This window comes from Anas acuta, chromosome 1, assembly GCF_963932015.1.
Source record: "Anas acuta chromosome 1, bAnaAcu1.1, whole genome shotgun sequence".
NCBI lineage: Eukaryota > Metazoa > Chordata > Aves > Anseriformes > Anatidae > Anas > Anas acuta.
The window spans coordinates 2,058,627-2,076,555 of record NC_088979.1 but is presented as its reverse complement, the minus strand read 5'-3'; the positions used below and the strand labels follow the sequence as shown (position 1 = coordinate 2,076,555).

The window sequence follows — 17,929 nt, the reverse complement described above, 5'->3', positions numbered from 1 at the left end:
CAACAGTGGGGTCAGCTCATCCCATTCCTCCCATCCGTACCATGCAGAGTCTGGAAAAGTCAGTTAATAAACAGAAAAAAGCTCAAAAAAAAAAGTTGGAGGGTAACAGGTAACGATATGACGAAAAAGGCTAAAAACTCCTGGTAGGATAAGGCACGGAGCGATTTACATACAAATCCCGTAATTCATCACATCCACCCGAGCCACTTCCCATATAATTAGGGATAAAGTCTAAACACTGAGCCGGGGTGCTTTACTAATGTTCGTGCAGGTTCTCCCCGTCCACACAAAAGCACACTGTATAAAAACTTGGCACCCCAGCCCAGCGCATCGGAATAAATGGGTTCTCTTAAACCAACAAAGCCTTCGGTTTTGGAAAGTTATGGGAAACTTATTTTTACTGTCCGCCCTTCCACTTTATTTATTTTTTGAAGCTTGCCAAAAACGTCCTCAGTTAAATATCCCGAGCAGCTCCCTGCGAGACGATCTTCAGAAAAAAAAAAAAAAAGGTTTCGAAATCTTGCTGCAGGAACTGGCTACGGAGAAATTTCCAGCTCCCTTTAAACCCAGCTGAAATGGAACCTCCTGCAGTCAGTGACGATGACTCCGCGTTTATTTTGAGTGCAGTTTCCCTCACCAGAAGGCTTTATGTGAAAATTTGTTGCCGTCTCAAAACCAGGAATCCTTTTGCATGCCCAGGAAACGTCCAGTGCTGTTCTTGAACTTATCGGGGACGAGGAGGCGATCCCACAGGGCTTCATTCTTGGGAGCAGCCACCCGAAGAGCCCCTGGTGCTGCTGCTGGACTGCTGGAAACGCTGGGGGTTTGTTGGTTGGTTTGTTTTTAAATGCAAGCATTTGAAAGCCTCGCTTGTTGAGGCTGAGCCTTCCAAATCTGAGAACTTAATTATTTTCCAACTTACCGAGGCCTCCCTTCAGCAAACACCAAAAAAGCCTCTGCGTATCAAAACCATTTCCAGCGTAGACCATTTGTGATTGACCTCAACTCCTCCACATCATAACAAAAGAAATCACTACAGGATACCCGCTTTTAATCAAAGCTTCATTAAGCAGCTATCGATTCTGCTGCATTTAATCAACTGAAGTGCCACTGCCAACGTGAGCAACGCAAATTCACACCAAGAACTGGAGCACCAACGACTGCAGAGCCTTGTACCACCACCACGAGCGCCCAGATGAAGCTCAGCACCCGTCCCACTTGGCTCACTTACAACTTCATTATTTTTATATTTATAATTTATAATTTATTTATAATTATATTTTTATATGCAACAATTTAATTATTTTTTTTCCTGATACCACGTTAATTTAACCCACAGATCAGGGCTGGAAGCGTCCTAGCACCAACCCATGCTCTCAGACTCCACCTCTGACACTGCCCCAAAACCAACAACACCAGGCACATCTCCAGCTGTATTTATTGTATGTTAAGCTCCACAAATTCCCTCGCTTGTATTTTCTTCTACTTTTAACCTATTTTAAAATAACGTATTTTTAATCTGTTGTACTTGAACGTGAGCTCTAGGAGCCCTTATTGTAAGTTAAGCAGGCAGCTGCCCCTTCTTGGATGCTTTCTAATTTTGGAGCAAGGGAGAAAAAAATCCAATCCTCCCTCCTTTCTGACAAATAAAGCAAAATTCACTCCACTCCCTATCCCAACCGTTAGGTCAAATCTGGTGGCTCTTATTCCAGCTGAATGGGAAGCTGCCCTTTCTGAAGAATGTAAATGTAAATTTACTTTGGACCAGATTCACCAGAACACATTTCTTCTCCAGCTGACCTGATTTTGCTGCTTACTCAAACTTTGCACCAACTTCTGAGAAAGCCTGAAAGCATCGACTGACTTTCACGGAACAATTTTTAAGATGTTAAAAACCTTTTATTTTACCCAAGAGCTTCCACAAGCCCAAGTGTCCACGAAAACACAGGATGGACTTAACTCCTGAACAAGCAAACCGCCTGCTTCAGGTTGTCAACAGGTTCTTCGTGATAAACAGCGTAAGGAAAGGATGCACAACAAAAATATACTCTGTGAAAAGTCTGCTAATGAATAAATCGCCTCCAGAGAACAATGCCATAGACGTGAAATTTAATCCAGGACCTTACCTGTGCATATTCTTTCTCAATGGCAGCTCTTTTCTGACTGAACGCTCTGAAAAACAAAGTTGGGAAAAAAATGGCATTAATACACACAGAAATACACCACAAATTCAATAATTTACTCAAAAGGAGTTTGTGCTAGGAAGTCTTTACAGTCAGATGAGCAACTAAAAAGCAAAATTGTTTGACAACTGTGTACCAGCAGCCTAGCAACTCGTGCATATGTGAAGTCCGCACGCAGTGTTCACATTTCCAAGTTTTCTTGGACAAATTCAGTTCCCAGGGCTACCGTGTAAATACCATTTACTTCATTAAAGGCTCATCAGCTTTCCCCTGGTACAGCCCAGGGAAGAATTTGGTGGGAGAGGATTTGGCTTCGTGCATCTAGGCTTTAAAAACAAAGCCATATTTCTTCAACGTAGTGTTTTGTGCCTGCAGCTGGGGACAAGAGGCTCGTGAAGCCCTCGTGGTGCCCCAGCCACGTCCTGGTTTGCCCATCGTCACCTCTACATCACGTCAGAGCTGCTTAGCTCAAGTAATTTTTGTGTCATCAGTGGCTTGGTGTCATTCCACGTGCAGCCAACAGCACAAGAAAACCTGATTTTGTTTAAATTAATTATGCAATAATTATGGTGGCTAAGAAAACAATCCTCAGGAACATCCCATAACGAGGTTAACACCGATAAACACAAATGAAACGAGTTCTGAGCAGGCTTTCTGATCCTGCCTACTGCCTTTCGCCCCCAAAGAGCATCCAGGGCATGACAGGCTCGGCCAACACAACGCAAAGCAAGACCCCGAAGGCAAGGGGAGAGCTCAAAACTCTTCCAAGATCCATGAGATCCCCAAAGAGCTGGCCCTATTTTGGCACTGACAATGTCCCCATGCTGCACAGTTGCCCAGCCGTGCCAGGTGAAGGTTCAGATGCTCGTAGAGAACCCTCTTTGTAAATATTTAAGGTATTTAATGTGCTACAAACCCATTCATTTCAGGTCTTCCAGTTCCCAAGTCCAATATCCCAGCCAGTTCAGCAAGCACGCCTGAAAACACAATTCCCTTTTCAAAAGGATTTGACTTTTACGAGTACAAATGGCTTCAGAGGTAGCTACAAGGAATACCCAAAATATGTCACCCGCACTGCAAAGGTAACAAAACAAGCAGCTGACTTCAAACCCTAAATCTGGGAAGACTGCAAGGCAAAGGCCGTTATTTTCTAATTCTCAGCTAATCTTATTTGGAAACATATAATCAGAGCTAAATGCTGGGGGATAGTCGGTTTACACAAAGCGTGGATTTGGAGCCGTGTATTTCACCACGAGGCTGGTTTGTTTTTTTTTTTCCATACAAAACAAATTCCACTTAAACTAATTGCATAACAATAATTGTGACAGGCTGGAAGCATAAGATATCCCCTACAAACCTGCCATATTAAGAGGTTTACACTGGAGAAGAAAAAACAAAAGCCTTCAACCGGCCCCGGTATAGAATTACAAAATACCATGCAAATCAAATTTACCCACAAAACCGACAGAAATTTTGGCCTCGGACTTGGCACGCCTGCAAGCTCCGGCATGAAGAAAAAGCCCCGTGCAGTAGCAGCTCTGTAAACGAGCAACGTTTTAGAGCAGTTTTAGGTTTTGTCCCGTAAAACCCTGCTTAAAATTAAAATAAATAAATAAAAGAGGTGGCAAGACGTCACGTCATTCCGTTTGTACAACACCTAAGCTGGTGTTTGATCCGTGTTTGGGGGAATAACAAAAATGGGAAGCGCTGCAAGGCTGGCAGCATCAGCCATCTGCATTCCTTGAAGCTGCTCCGTGCTGCTTTGTGACTGCATTTCCCTCGATTAGTCAAACACAAAGCTGGTTTTAACCTCGGGACAGTTTATACAGGAATCCTTTTATGACACCATAAATACATCACAAAACACGCAGAGATATGAGACCGAAGGTAGGCAGATTTCCCAGGAGAAATTATTTCTAGCAGAAAAAAAAAAAAAGAAAGATTCCCTAATAAATGCATCGTATTTTCTTAGCTAGGGAAACTGGAAAATTTTCCTGTGAGCATCTAGGATGGGATGTTCTTACCCTCACTGTCAGTCAGGACGGACAAGTTCATTCACATCAGGAAACGTTTGGCTCCCGAAATTAATAAAATGCTCTGCTACTGGAATGGTTTTAAGAAATCTGTTAGTGGGTCTGCAGGAAAGCAGTGATATTTCGGGTTTCTTTAAACTAGGATGTATTAATAGCTATTAATACACCCACAACCTAATGGTTAATTAAATCTAAGAGACGTTAGACTAATTGTGCACGCAGGGATGTTCAGGTTTTGTTTCTGCACAGTAATTCCTAAGCACTGGCTCTGTCCTGTGACCATTCTCATGCACTATGCTTATCTTCTTGCTCCCACCAAAACCAGCTCAGATGCACTTCAACTCCTTGTCTGTTTAAAAGGACAAGAAAGAATAAATGAAGTTCAATAATATTTGGTGTATACTCTCAAGCTGTGGCCACCTAACATTTTCACTACAATACTTGCCATGATCCTCGTATTGCAAGGAAATCCTGACTTAGCCTCTTAAGTCTCCAAAAATGAAAAAAAAGCAATAAAAATTACACTCACCAGCAGGACAAGCTGCCACCGTGTAAAAACCATCGTGTTATTCCACATCCAGAGTGCGACCAGGCGCCTGTCTTTAAAAGAGCCTGCAGCTGGGGAACACCACTGTGCGCCCGGGGAGGGAAGTCTCATCCAAGTCTCATCGGGGAAGTTTTCCCAATGGTTTCAACACAGGAGATCTAAAACTGAGAGGCAATGCCAGCCTCCCACATCATTTCCTCGCATGCTGCTGCCTACAGATACTCACTCAGCTTCCTGATATGGCTGAGAAGGACGAACCTGAGCCTGGAGAGATTACCAAGACCAGGAGGAGAAGTGGTCAAGCGGCAGCAAGTGTCCAAAACGCAAGCAGTGATCTCTCCAAAATGATTAGTGTGGCAACGAGAGCCACAGGTGGGGCTGGAAAGGACTTCTCTTCCAGACTAAATACTGGTGGTATGAGTATCTGAAGAGGAGGAGGATGGAAATGGTTCTGCTACACAGCAGGACTTGACCCACCGACATCTCTCTGGTACATTTCTCACTCTCAGGTATTTAAAGCACTCACCATCAAACAATTTAAAATGAGAAATGCAATGAAAAGCCCAGGTGCGTTTGAAAGTTTTCACCATAAAGAAGCTGAACACCACGGAGTTTAGGCGGAATGACGCACCAAGGCGACATCCTGCAGGGCTGTCAGGGTCACTGGTGGGTGGCTGTCCCCTGGGGTGGCATCACCCAAAGCTCCCATTTTCATAGAAATCCGTGCATGAACACTGCAATGTACATTAATGCTTAGCCAGTCACACAAATCTGAGGATGAAAGTCGCAGACTGCGTTAAAAAACAAAGCACGGGTGACGGTGAATTACCCTATATATTAAAAAGCTCATTTAGCTACATTTAGAAAGCTATGCAGCTAGACAAAAATGTAAAAAGATACTTTATGTACGGGTCTACATACATAAATAAGGATTAAAAATAAAAGGAGGACTGAATTTGTGTACAGTGAATCTATTTTCACTTGAAGGCTGAGAAACTCAACAGCGAGCCAAGCAGTGACCTGAACCACATCTGGAACGAGTCGCCGTGAGAAGTCGGGGCACACGATGGTCAAAATCCAGATGAAGAATTGGTACAACTCACCCAGCAGGAGCAGTTTGTGTTGATGCAGCTTTTGGGCTATGGACATTCAGGTTAATTGTTGGGGAATTTTACTGAAAAAAATAAAAAAACCCTACAACGTATACATCAAACGCAAAGGACTTGAAAGCGTGCAAATCAGCAGCACATCTGAAACCTCCCGAAATATTCAGCCGTAGCAATGCACCTGTTTTCACTGACCTTGACCTGAGAGTCTCCAGTGAACGCTAACAAAAGGAAGGAGCAGCAAAGGAGCCGACACAGCCAGCTCTGGAGACAAGATCTCCCGCGTCAGCAAAATGTGCGGCACGGAATTGACACTTTCAGCACCATTCATCCGAAAGACGAAGAAAGGAGACGGGTCTGGGGGGAATTACACACGCACACCCTTCACGGTGTAGCTCTTCAAACTCTTCTTTTAATTCTGTATCGCTAACAGAAGCGGAATGGCAAAGACAGCATCATTTTCTCCTTGCCAAGCTCACTGAGTTGACAAAGTAAAATGCACGTTGAAGATGCAGATCAATGGAGTAGATCTGCAAAGCTCCAATACAGTAAGAAAAAGAATGGGAAAAAAGAAAAGAAAAACTGAAGAAATAACAGGTTTTGCATTGTTCTAATTTTTCTTTTTAGGTGTAATTTCAAAATTCAGTTTTAAATGATTCCATTTACCCCATCAAGTGGGGTCAAAGTCAAGAACCGTAGAGCACCCTGCAACTCATTTTACATTACATCAATCCAAAGCGCAAGGAGGTGAATCAGCAAGTAGAGAGATACCCAAAATTTCCAGCTCCCCCCAAAAACAGATCAAGAATAATTCATGACATCTGGGATTACGCCAGCAGAAAGCTCAGAGTTCCCAATTCCTCCCTATAACATAGGGAGTGCAAGCACACGCAGTGGACAACGATGCCCCAGCTACTACTACATTGATTTAATTATTCTTTTTAAGATGAAAGGAAACACACATTCCTAGTAACATTAAAATAAAAAGTAGGAGCTGAATGTTTTATTTTAAATCAACCCAACCCACGCACACCGGTGGAGGCAACCCCAGAAAAAGCGAATGCCAAAATTCTGTGCCAGGGAAGAATCGGGCAGGTGTTTGCTTCGAAGTGTTCAGTCTTTCTGTAGCATTTCGGAGAAAAGCCAACCAAAAATCACTACGGAACAGCCTCAAAAACACCTACTTAGCAGTGAATAAATGCATGAATGCAGTCTCTCAGCAGAAAAAGTCCCGATGCACCTCTCAAAAAGAAAAAATCCAACCTGTGACAAGTTGAAGCGCAGCGTTAGACATCAATTCCCTGCTTCCCTCAGCAGACAAAGGGATCCAGAACGCCTTTTACTATGCAAAGATGTATTTGGTGATGGAAAAGTGTTTATTCTGAGCAATGGAAACAGATCCCAAGGCATCAGCGACAGCAACTACAACGCAGGTGAAATATTTACGTGCAAGATGGCACCGAGGGCTGCTTCCAGCTGTCTGCACTTTCATTTTTTATTTTTTTCCTTTGAGGTGGGGCTGTCACATCCATGCTGCCATCAACGTGGCCTCTCCTCTGGCATATCTGGCAAGCAAAACACCGAAAAGCAGAGCAGGAGGTGGCCCCCACGGGGCACGGCGCTGCCGCACCCGGCCCTGGCTGGATGCAGAGGGCCAGCTGCCAGCAGGACTTTGTCCTGCTCCCTGTCACGCCAACGGGGCCGTCCTGCCAGCTTCCCACCCACCTTCTTGGTCACTTATCGGTGTCCCCAGCTACAAAGGTGCTGCAGGAGATTGTCTTGAAAGCCTTGATGAAGTCCACGTGTTCAGCTGCTGCTCCTTCCACAGCCAAGGCCGCCTCAGGCAGCAGCTGAGGCGTCCCAGCCTCTTCCCAACCCCAAACTCCCCCAAGTCCCTCAGCCACTCCTCACACAACTTTTACTCAAAGATTTTCTCAAAGCATTCGCTTTGGGGTCGCTGGTGCTGAGGCACCCCAAAATGGCGGGCTCGCACCAGGCCATGTGGGAGTTTGGCGCTGCCCTGCTGTGGATTTCCCTCCTCTGCGCCTTCCTGAAGCTGTTCCTGGTGACAATAACCTCGTGTCCTGTGGGACAGGGATTTGGGGGATTTGCTACTTTTTGGGAAGCCCCAAGAGGGAAGGGGTTGGGGGCTCTTGTAGGGCCGTGAGCCTTCCCTCACTCCTCATAGCACAGGAGTATGAGGTGGGATGCCTCAGCCCCACAGAGCACCACCTCAAGGCCCAAAAGCTGCAAAAATCGACTCAAATCTTCCCCTATTATGTTGAAAGGGGAGTGTGCCCCGAGCTTTGGACCTGGGGGAGCTTCCTAAGGAGGGGGCTGCAGAGTGGCTGCATTTCAGCAGCCCAAACCCCAAAACTGGGGGAAGTTTTTCAGTCCTGGTCAGGAAACCTTAGTGAAGCCGGTCAGCTGGAGGCAAGAGGGCACTGCCTGCATCTGCTGCTGGAGATTTCTGTAGGGAAATTGTTCATTTCCCAGTGAAACACATCCAAAAAATCCTGTATTTTCCTAACTTCCTCTTAGCATCCATCAAATCAAGGGCTCAGACTTGGTTGTAACGTTCCCAAAAGATGGCACGATCAGATTTCATCTCAGCCTAACTAAAAAAAGCCGAACTTGGGTCCCAGGCCCTTCCCCAGCTTCGGAGCCCTTCTCTGGCCACGCTCCAGGGCCTCGATGTCCTTCTGGGAGTGAGGGGCCCAAAGCTGAACCCAGCACTCGAGGGGCGGCCCCACCAGGGGGACGAGCACCTCCCTGGCCCTGCTGGCCCCATTGCTCCTGTTGAGCTCATCACTCACCCAAAGGCCCCATCCCATTTTCCCCAGTAAGGTGGGAAACACCCCGTAACGAATCACTATCATATAATTAAACACGTGCTTTAATTGGGTTCTTAATTTAATGACAGTATCATTAAATGTGTCACAAACCAAGTTGCTCCTCCAGGAGCCCCCATACATGCAGGGCCAGGCTGCATTAATATTCCCTTTCCACATCCAGCAGAGACAAAGCTCACCTACCCGCAGCCATAATTAATCCCCCAAAATGCTTCATCACGACGAGACTCTGGGATGCCTCACGTAACAGCCTCCTCCTCGTTTAGTTTGTTTACCCCAAGCAGAATTACCACTACTGAGGCATTTCAAACGACACGCATGAAATCCCAGGCATCCGAAGGATGAATTATATTTACCGAAAAGCACCGATTTCACGTTATCTGTACACACACACACACCTCAGGAGCGGCAGCTGGAGCTGGGTTATTCGGATGAGAAACGTGCTTCTAATGAGGGGGCTCCTGTTAGCTCCAATCCAGCAGGCAAGCGCACGTGTGGCTCTTCAAAGAAGGGAAAGAGCAGGGCCCGCTTCAAAGAGGCGACTTAAAGCACTGCACACAGAGTAGGAAGAACGAGCAGAAGGGATTTTCATCACACAGTCCCCACGGCTTCACACCAGAGAGTTTTGTAGGGTGGGGAGTTCACATGGGCACGTCAAGGGCTGGTTTTCCCTCTTCCAAGGGAAACTTGTCTCAACAGATGCAATGCTGTCGATGGAAGGCAGGAACAGAAGCATCTCGGTGCCTACAGCATCAGAAGTCACCGCCAGCGTTGTGGTTCAACGCAAATAGCTGACGGGCAACTGGAAAGCTCTCTGAGCTTCCTCAGGTTTATGGGAAGTTCAGACATGGCATCAGCAGAACGCAAAAAATGGATATTTAAGGGGAGAATTACCCTCCCTGCCCTCAATGCCGTGCTCGATGCACCCCAGGGTACAGTCCTGGCCCTCCTGGCACACTGCTCTCCATCCATCTAGATAAAAGAAGGGCTCGTCCGGGATTTGAACCCGGGACCTCTCGCACCCTAAGCGAGAATCATACCCCTAGACCAACGAGCCGCTGTAGTTTTGGTCCTTTGAACATAATTTATGCCTTCCAGAACAGAAAACCAGAGTAATTGGGTTACGTGGCCTTACAGGGTGACGTTAGGCTGCACCACACAGCTGTAATTACGCCAGCCTGAGATTTTGGAGACGGCTCAGTGCTTCTGCTGAAACCAGTGGTAACCTCCTCCTGTTCTCAGCAGCCAGCTGCAAAGTCACAGGGGACATGATTAGCACTAAAAAACAGCCTAAAACCCCCCAAAAAACCTCCAAACCCTTTAAGGTATGTCCACAAGCTACTACATACACATTGCTCCGTTCTTTTTCTGCATGTTGGAAGCAACACACAGCCCAGAGCCTGCCGTCTGGCAGCAGATCAGACCAAAGGCTGGCTTATCCTGATCACAAAAACCACAATAAACTGGTCAAAAGAGCAGCTAAAACCATAGCACACCGGTCTGAGCAGTCACCGGTTTCCTGTTGACTCTTCAGCTGAAAAAAAAAATGAAAACCCAGACACTACCTGCTTTTGAAATGAAAGTCTAACTTGAAAATCCGTACTGCACTCAGCGTTAGGGCGTTGCTCCTATTAATGACATGTGAAGCTCACAGAAGATCGATCCATTGATAAACATCAATAAAAGGAAACGTATTTGACACATCTGCATCGAAAAGTGTGAGAAAGCTGCCTTAGTGACCACACGCAGCTGATTTTCATCTCTTCTAGCCAGAAGATGCTTCCTGCCACAATTTCTGCTTGCCCACCATGCTCACACCGATCAGACAATGCTGGTGGCATTGCCCTGACACACCAAAAACCACCCAAGGACAAAGCACACAGCCTGAATTCTGCTGCAATGCTTTTATCATGATGAACAGTCTGTTTTTTCCAACTACCTTTGTGCCAACACTGCCAGCTCCAAGAACAGGGCAAAGGAGCTCACGCGTCTGCGTCCATCCACCCAACTGGCTCAACTGCCTTGGAAAAGCACAGACAATTTCGTTTTAGATATTCTACACTAGCCAGTGGGATTTTTTTCTTGTCCAAGCAGGCTATGGGGACATTTCCTTCCCAAATCAACCAGGAAAATAGAAGAGGTACAGAAATCCCCGCAAGGAAGTGGTTCAAAGGCTCTGGATGCAAGGAGGCATAACGTTTCTTTCTCAGCATGCATAGGGGAGATCAATTTCCACCTAATTCAGCATATATAAAAGAATTAATTCCTTTAAAAAAAACCCTTACCTGAACGAAACAGATCCCTTCCTAGAACGGTCACTATTTTATAAACACACACTTTAACCTTCCAGGTTTATTTGATAAAGCAGAGTCAGCAGCATTTTTATCAGGGAGCAAAAGTCTGGATCCCTCAGCGCACACATTTCCCTGCTGGGTTGGAGCGATACCAGCACTGCTACTCGTGTTCTTCCCACTGAAGACTTTGTACCACTCATTAAATAACCTCTAAAATAAACCACTGCCCCGATCTGAGTACGAAGCATCACTGTTAAAACAGTTTTTCTGCTTAGATTTGGTTCGGCTTCATTTCTCTGACCTTCAGCTAACGTTGCTGCCTGACACGTCAGCATGAGGTTGGTCACCAGCCACTTCTGCTTGGAGATCCACACACACCATTTTTCCCCAGGTCTCATAGAAAGATGTTCATCAACGTTCCTATCAGAGCACATCTCGGCTCTGGGGACTTGTTCTCGTACCACAGGCACCCCATTTTTGCCCACAAGGAATCTGTGAGCCAGCACAAGAAGCCAGCATCGCCCTGATTTCACCAAGGGCGAGTTGTGCCTGACCGATCTGGTGGCCTTCTGCGATGGGGTGACTGCACCAGCCAAAAAGGGAAGATCAACCAACATCATCTACCTGGACTTCTGTCCTTTAACATGGTCCCACGTGACTTCTTGGTCTCCAAATTGGAAAGATACGGATTTGAAGGGTGGGTCATTGAGTGGATAAGGAGTTGGGTTGATGGTCAACAGCTCCATGTCCAGGTGGAGGCCGGTGACGAGCGGTGTCCCTCAGGGGTCCATCTTGGGACCAGTGCTGCTTAATATCTTCATCGATGACACAGATGATGGGATTGAGTGCACCCTCAGCAAGTCTGCAGATGACACCGAGCGTCCAGAGGGCCACGAAGGTGATCAGAGGGCTGGAGCACCTCTCATTGCCACCTTTCAGTACTTGAGGAGGTCTTACAAAAAGATGGAGGACTCTTTACTCATGTAGATAATGATAGTACAAGGGGGGATGGTCTCAAACCAAAAGAGGATAGATTTAGATTAGAGTTTAGGATGAAATTCTAGGCTATAAGGGTGATGAGGCACTGAACAGGTTGCCCAGACCTCCATCCCTGGAGGTGTTCAAGATCAGGTTGGACAGAGCCTTGGCCAACAAGATTTAGTGGGTGGCATCCCTGCTCACGGCAGGGGGTTGGAGTTAAACAATCTTTAAGGTCTCTTCCAACCCGAGCCATCCCATTATTTCCTGCCTGGGAATCAACTTGAGGTCTGCCTGTGTCAAGGACACCTTGAAAGTCCTAAGGAACGGGTATCTGTAACATCAAGAAACTCCCAGCTTGCTGAGTCAGGAAATTCAGCAGCCTCACTGCAGGCCACGCTTCTCGGAGCTCACTGCCAAGTCACCCCTCAGCTCAGCGTGCTTGTCCAGTGCTCTGACAAGTGTAAAAGCAAAAAAAAAAAAAAAAGTGGATTTTCCTGAAACTGGATTTTCACATACGTGCTCTTTGCATCCTCTTCAGGAGTAAGTTTTAAAATATTCAGCCCTCAAGCAGCTCTTCTCTCCTTCACGCACCCTTCACCACGACACACGTCTCCCTTTTCAGTTTTCCCCGAGCAAACAGCAGCTGCCAGATCTGCCCAGCCCTTTTATAGCCGGGTACACAAACATTCCCCGGCCATTCAACCCCTGCAGAACATTTCACCACCCTCGAGGAGTCCCGCTCCGTATTTCCACTCCTCTTCTGCTCCGCAGAGGGTTTACGGTAACTCACCAAACGCATCTCCGTGTTGTGATGAGAAGTACCCTTTTCCTGCCACTACAACTCATTATTTCGGGCAGCTTTGCTCCAGCTTGTCCTTCGGAGTGTTTACTCTTGAAGTAGCCACTTATTCTCCACTAAGATAAACTACACTAAAGGAAAATGCTCTTGAATGTAAACAGAGATATTGAAGCAGAAGGCATTTCAGCCAATTTGGAGAAAATCTGCTTCTAACTTAACATCAGCACGGAGTAAAACATGTAACAAAAACCTGGAAGGGAGGCAGAGCTAGAAACGACACCCTGTTATCACCAAGCCCCATCCCTGACATGCAGCGTAACCGTTTCTAAACACAGCCACAGGTCTTCATCCTCCTCCTGGATGCAGGAGGATCCCGAGGGAATTCAAGCAGAGCAAGCTTCACCTGCAAGAAACGCATGGCAGCAAACTGCAAGGCTGAATCTCGGCCATTTTACCGCGGAGCAGGGCTCCTGTAAACAGAGAGCCAAGCAGCTCCCCTTATCTCCTGCAGACAAACTCCTCCAAGCGACCTTGGCACACGGCTTTACGAGCGATCAGCTGCTGTTCCCTGGCAATTTGTTCTTCCACCTGCATTTCATTCCAAGGAGAAAAAAAAAAAAGCAGAACTAATTTACCTGCTGTCTGGCTCTGGTTATGCAAGGCAAGCTCCTGAACTGGCACGGGTCAGCGGGTGCAAGTTTGGGTGTTCTTTACAAGGTGCAAAACGCACGGGTTTGTTATATTTGTAAGTGAAAGGGGTTTTAACGCAGTATGTAAGACACACCCAGTCATAAAGTTGCTCAATTTAAACTAAAAATTGATATTCTGAATTCTTGGTGCAACAGTGGTATCATAGGAAAAATCCCAGAGTCATTAGGGTTGGAGAAGCCCTCCAGGATCACCTGCTCCACCCACCCCCTCCCACCAATGTCACCACCAAGCCCTGTCCCCAAGCACCACGTCCAACCTCTCCTTGAACACCCCCAGGGACGGGGACTCCCCCACCTCCCTGGGCAGCACAAAGCCATGAGCACAGACCCGGGTTCAAACAGATATCGATGATTTTGTCAGCACTTGGCCTTCCACTTGATCAGGAGCTTCTCCTTCCTAAAGATCAGGAGCTTCTCCTCCCTAAAGCCATCAAAAATTACTAAGCAATTTTCTTTCTCGTTTCAGTTTCAAGCACGCTTTTAGCCTGGCATTTTATTACGCATTAAAACGCTCTGATCCCCACCGCCTGCGACAAACGACTCTTAAAGCATGAAATATCCTTAACTCGTGCCCGAACAATGATCCTCTTGCAATGCACACGGGGAAAAAAAAAAAAATCCAGACAACATTAAACAGCGAGAAACGCACCCACCATAAATCACATCGCTGTACAGTTTGGGATTAGGATGAGTTGCCACTAGCAACAGAGCCCAAAAAAAGAAATCAATTCTCTCCCTATATATAGAGAGAGTCCTCGGAGCCTGCAACGGAGTCAATGTTTTCAGCAATTTGTCTCGGGGAGGTATTAGCAAGCCAGCATGTGAGCAGAGAAACATGACAGCCAGACACAGAACAACCCTAAAACAACGTTTTTTTCCCTTTAAACAGAATAATAATAAAAAAGAACAACTGGAAAGATGCTGATGAGAGCGAATATTTCATTCACCCTCTTCGTAATAAAGGCAGGCAGTCTTTACAGCAGCAGTGTTTACAATAAATATGACAAGTGGTTTTCTAGCTGACATGTATTTCAAATTATCACTGATCTTTTTTTTTTTGCTTTAAATGGGGAAACCAAACAATAAAAGAGACAATTTGGACACACGCAAAGGTATTTCTGCTGACGGCTTACCCAGAACTGATTCATCGCATTCAGCATTATTTGGTGTTTCTCTAAATACCAGCACGTTGTAATTCCGAGGTTACCGAGAGCTGCAAGAAAACGGGGGTGTGACAAGTCCCTTTGATCCCCCCCCAGCACCTTTCATCATCCAGGCAGCTCCTTTCAGCCTGGAGCTGCAAAACGTTTTGAGGGAGGCAGCGACAGAGATCTCACCTTGCTCATCTGTCACATTTCGGGGATCCTGACGGCGCCTCCCAGCTTCATGACAAACATTTCTTTCCTTCCTTTACCTTTGGTTTCAACACATCCACTTTTTCTGTAAATAATGCACTTTACAAAGTTACGTTTTCAGCAGCACTGACATAAGTCAAATGCTTTATTTTAACTCATGCAACAACTAGCAAGAATTACCGTAACATTTTTTCCTCATAAAAGGCAGATGCTGTCTTAGCAGTGCGCATCCTGGGTTAGTTTTATTCATTTTTTTGGGGAGTGCTTTTTAGTAATCCACTGGAAAAATGCAGTCCAAACTGTAAAAATTATCTGTGAGTAATTTATCTGTATCTTGGGTTATTCCTTATGAAGTTCCTTATGAAGTTTTGGGGCAGGAACACAAGATAAAACTGACAACAACTGGAGAAAAAGGAATTTCAGGTGGTGTCACCCCAAAAGCCAGGTGAACCAACCCAGCTTACACCTCTGCATGCAGATATCAGAACAAGAAGGCAGATTCACCACGCAGCTCTGATGAAATGCTGCTGGTCACAGTTTTTTTGGGGATATTCAGCCTGGTCATACAATAGAGGCAGGAATGGGATCCCTCAGGCACTCAGAAATGCAATTTGCACGATCCTCCTCACCACCAACCTCTCACCAAAGCCTTTCCCAGCCAAAACGATTCAACACTACATTATTTTTAGAGGCTGTGGTCCACACACATCATGGAAAATCAAGGATCTCTGCCACAGAGAGCACCTGTTCCATCCAAGCCTCAGTAAAGTCCCTCTGTTCCCAGCTATTTGGGGATTTCCACCTTCTCTGAGCCAGGTGGGACTTGGAAGAAGCCACAAGAGAGACACCAAAACTGACCCCAAATGCGGGAAGCGCGGTTCTTTGTGGCAATAAAGAGCAAAGGAACAAAGCACACTCCTGGAGGCAGAGCACCTGCTGGTTAAAAAGGGGAAAAAAAAGCCCTAGGATTTCCTTCCCAGGGCTGGCAGGGCACTGCCAGTCCTTGAACCAGGTCTTCTCACCTCGTTTCTGGAATGGGGGAAGTTCTTCCTTCTACCCATTTAATCTGGTTCCCTACCCAGAGAAAGAAAAGCCAGACAGAGCCCAGCTCTATCTTTTTTTCCAAAAAAGCAGAATCCTAAAGTCTACTGCCACCCAGCCTCTTGGAAAGGACATTTAAAAGGCTACAAGAAGCCTTTTCTTCTTGCCACTGGCTCTTCTTCACCTTGCTTCCTACCCACAGCAGCAGCAGCTGTTACAAACACCTGGGCAGGGGAAGGAAAATCCTCCCCAAGGGCAAACGCAGCTCAGGTGCTTCAGTGGGAATTAAGAAATCAGTTTTTCTTATACCTGTAGTGGAAATTCCTTTACAGGAACGGAACTTTTTTTATTTTTCCTGATTGAAAAGCCCCAGGAAAAGCAGAAGTGAAGCAGGGGAAGATAAGGCAGAGCGTTTCAAACATCAACAAAATCGGGGCCAACCCTCTCCTAGGGTAAGGTTGAGGTAGGCTGCTAATTTTAGAAAGAAAAAAAATAATTAAAGGGTGAGCAGATCAACTTCTGGAGCGGGCAGATCTGTTTCAGGCACTCACAGAACGGTTTGGGTTGGAAGGGACCTGGAAACGTCATCCACTTCTGGGCACGGACACCTTCCACTCCATCAGCTTGCTCACAGGAGAGTAGAAAAGATTTGGGATGTGTCTGGATTCAGGAAAACATCTCCTGGGATGTAAAGATCCCATCGTGGTTCTTGTGAGTGTCGCTAACAGGACAGGAGCACTGCAGCACCTCCAGGTGAAGGACTTGGCATTAAGCAGCTCCAGCAACCAGAGAACATCAAAGCAACCCTGCTATGGGAGATGAAAGCACCACGCTCCATAATCTAGCCCACGGTGTTTAAAAGACTTCCCAAAACTCAGAACAAAGCCTGCTTTCGACAGCCACAGCCCCCTGAGCTCTCCAGCAGTGGTAAACCGTGGCTGCAGGTCACAGAAAGTGTCTGGACTTTGTGTCCAAACGTCTCCAGGACATCAGGAACAGCATCACCGCCACCATCCTCGACTTCAGGTTCCCCCAGAGACGGGCAGACACCAAACATCAGCTTCAGCCATCGAAGATCTTCAGCCACTGAAGGTTTTCAAGTGACAGATTCTCACCTCCTGGGTGAAATGTGTGAGCTTCAGGTGTGTACAAAACCTGGATTCTACATCCTCCCTGTTTTTCTATGCAAGGTTCAGAGCTACTAGCCAAAATCTGCTTTCCCACGGATTTACACAAACATAGCATTAATATTTCAGAAGGTTTTTCTAACCCACGTGAGCATCACGGACATCATTTAAGCGCTGCGTAATTTTGACAGATGAGAAGTTTTCAGGCAAAAGCTGCTCTGAAAGCCTGCACGTTGCTCAGCCCATCACACCAAGCACCTCTGGGCCTTTCCCACGGGGAAAAAAATCAGAGCCCAAAGTGACCCAAGGCACTTTAAGTCTATCACAACCCATAAAGCTCGTGATGTGAAGACTCAGCACCTCCCAAATCGTTACTCCACTTCTGAGCTCTTTGCTAGTTTTGTGTATTTCAGATGCAAGTGAAAAAGCAAATATAAACTACTTTTACTGCAACTCCTTGCAAAAACTGATGAAAATAATTCTCTTTCACCTCTAACTGTTTAGGAAAATGAGGAATACCAGGAATTGCTACAAATTGCACCAGTAGACCCAAAGATGTTGGTTACAGAAAGCACTGTGGCACCCACAAGGTATTAATGTGCTGCTATATGGAAAGCTGAAGTCCTTTAAGAGCAAGGAAAAGGTGAGATTGCCCGAAGATGTAGAAAGGAAATCAAATCATGAGCCTTAAATCTTTCTGATCACAAACTCACCCATCTTTCTGCTGGTATACCTGAAAATAGTAACAAAAAGCACTCCCCTTCTCCTCACCCTCTGGATTCTCAGTTTCACAAAGATTTATTGCCTGCTTTTGTATGGAGACAGGAAAAATCACCTAATATAAAAAGATTTGCAAACAATCCAAGGATAGCTTCAGTGAAAAGAATGGCATTTGGTTAAT

General features: G+C 46.0%; 1 protein-coding gene and 1 non-coding gene across 3 annotated transcripts in view; both read right to left on the bottom strand.

The window, feature by feature from the left end:
• Positions 1 to 17,929, bottom strand: part of FCHSD2 (FCH and double SH3 domains 2) — a 138,075-nt gene that overhangs the window by 106,898 nt on the left and 13,248 nt on the right. For both annotated transcript variants that reach the window (XM_068690802.1, XM_068690882.1), the window contains exon 4: positions 2,127 to 2,172. In XM_068690802.1, coding sequence (XP_068546903.1) covers positions 2,127 to 2,172 — 46 coding nt within the window. The remainder of the gene's footprint in view (positions 1 to 2,126; positions 2,173 to 17,929) is intronic.
• Positions 9,707 to 9,778, bottom strand: TRNAP-AGG (transfer RNA proline (anticodon AGG)). The gene has a single exon. It is a non-coding gene; the product is annotated as a tRNA-Pro (tRNA).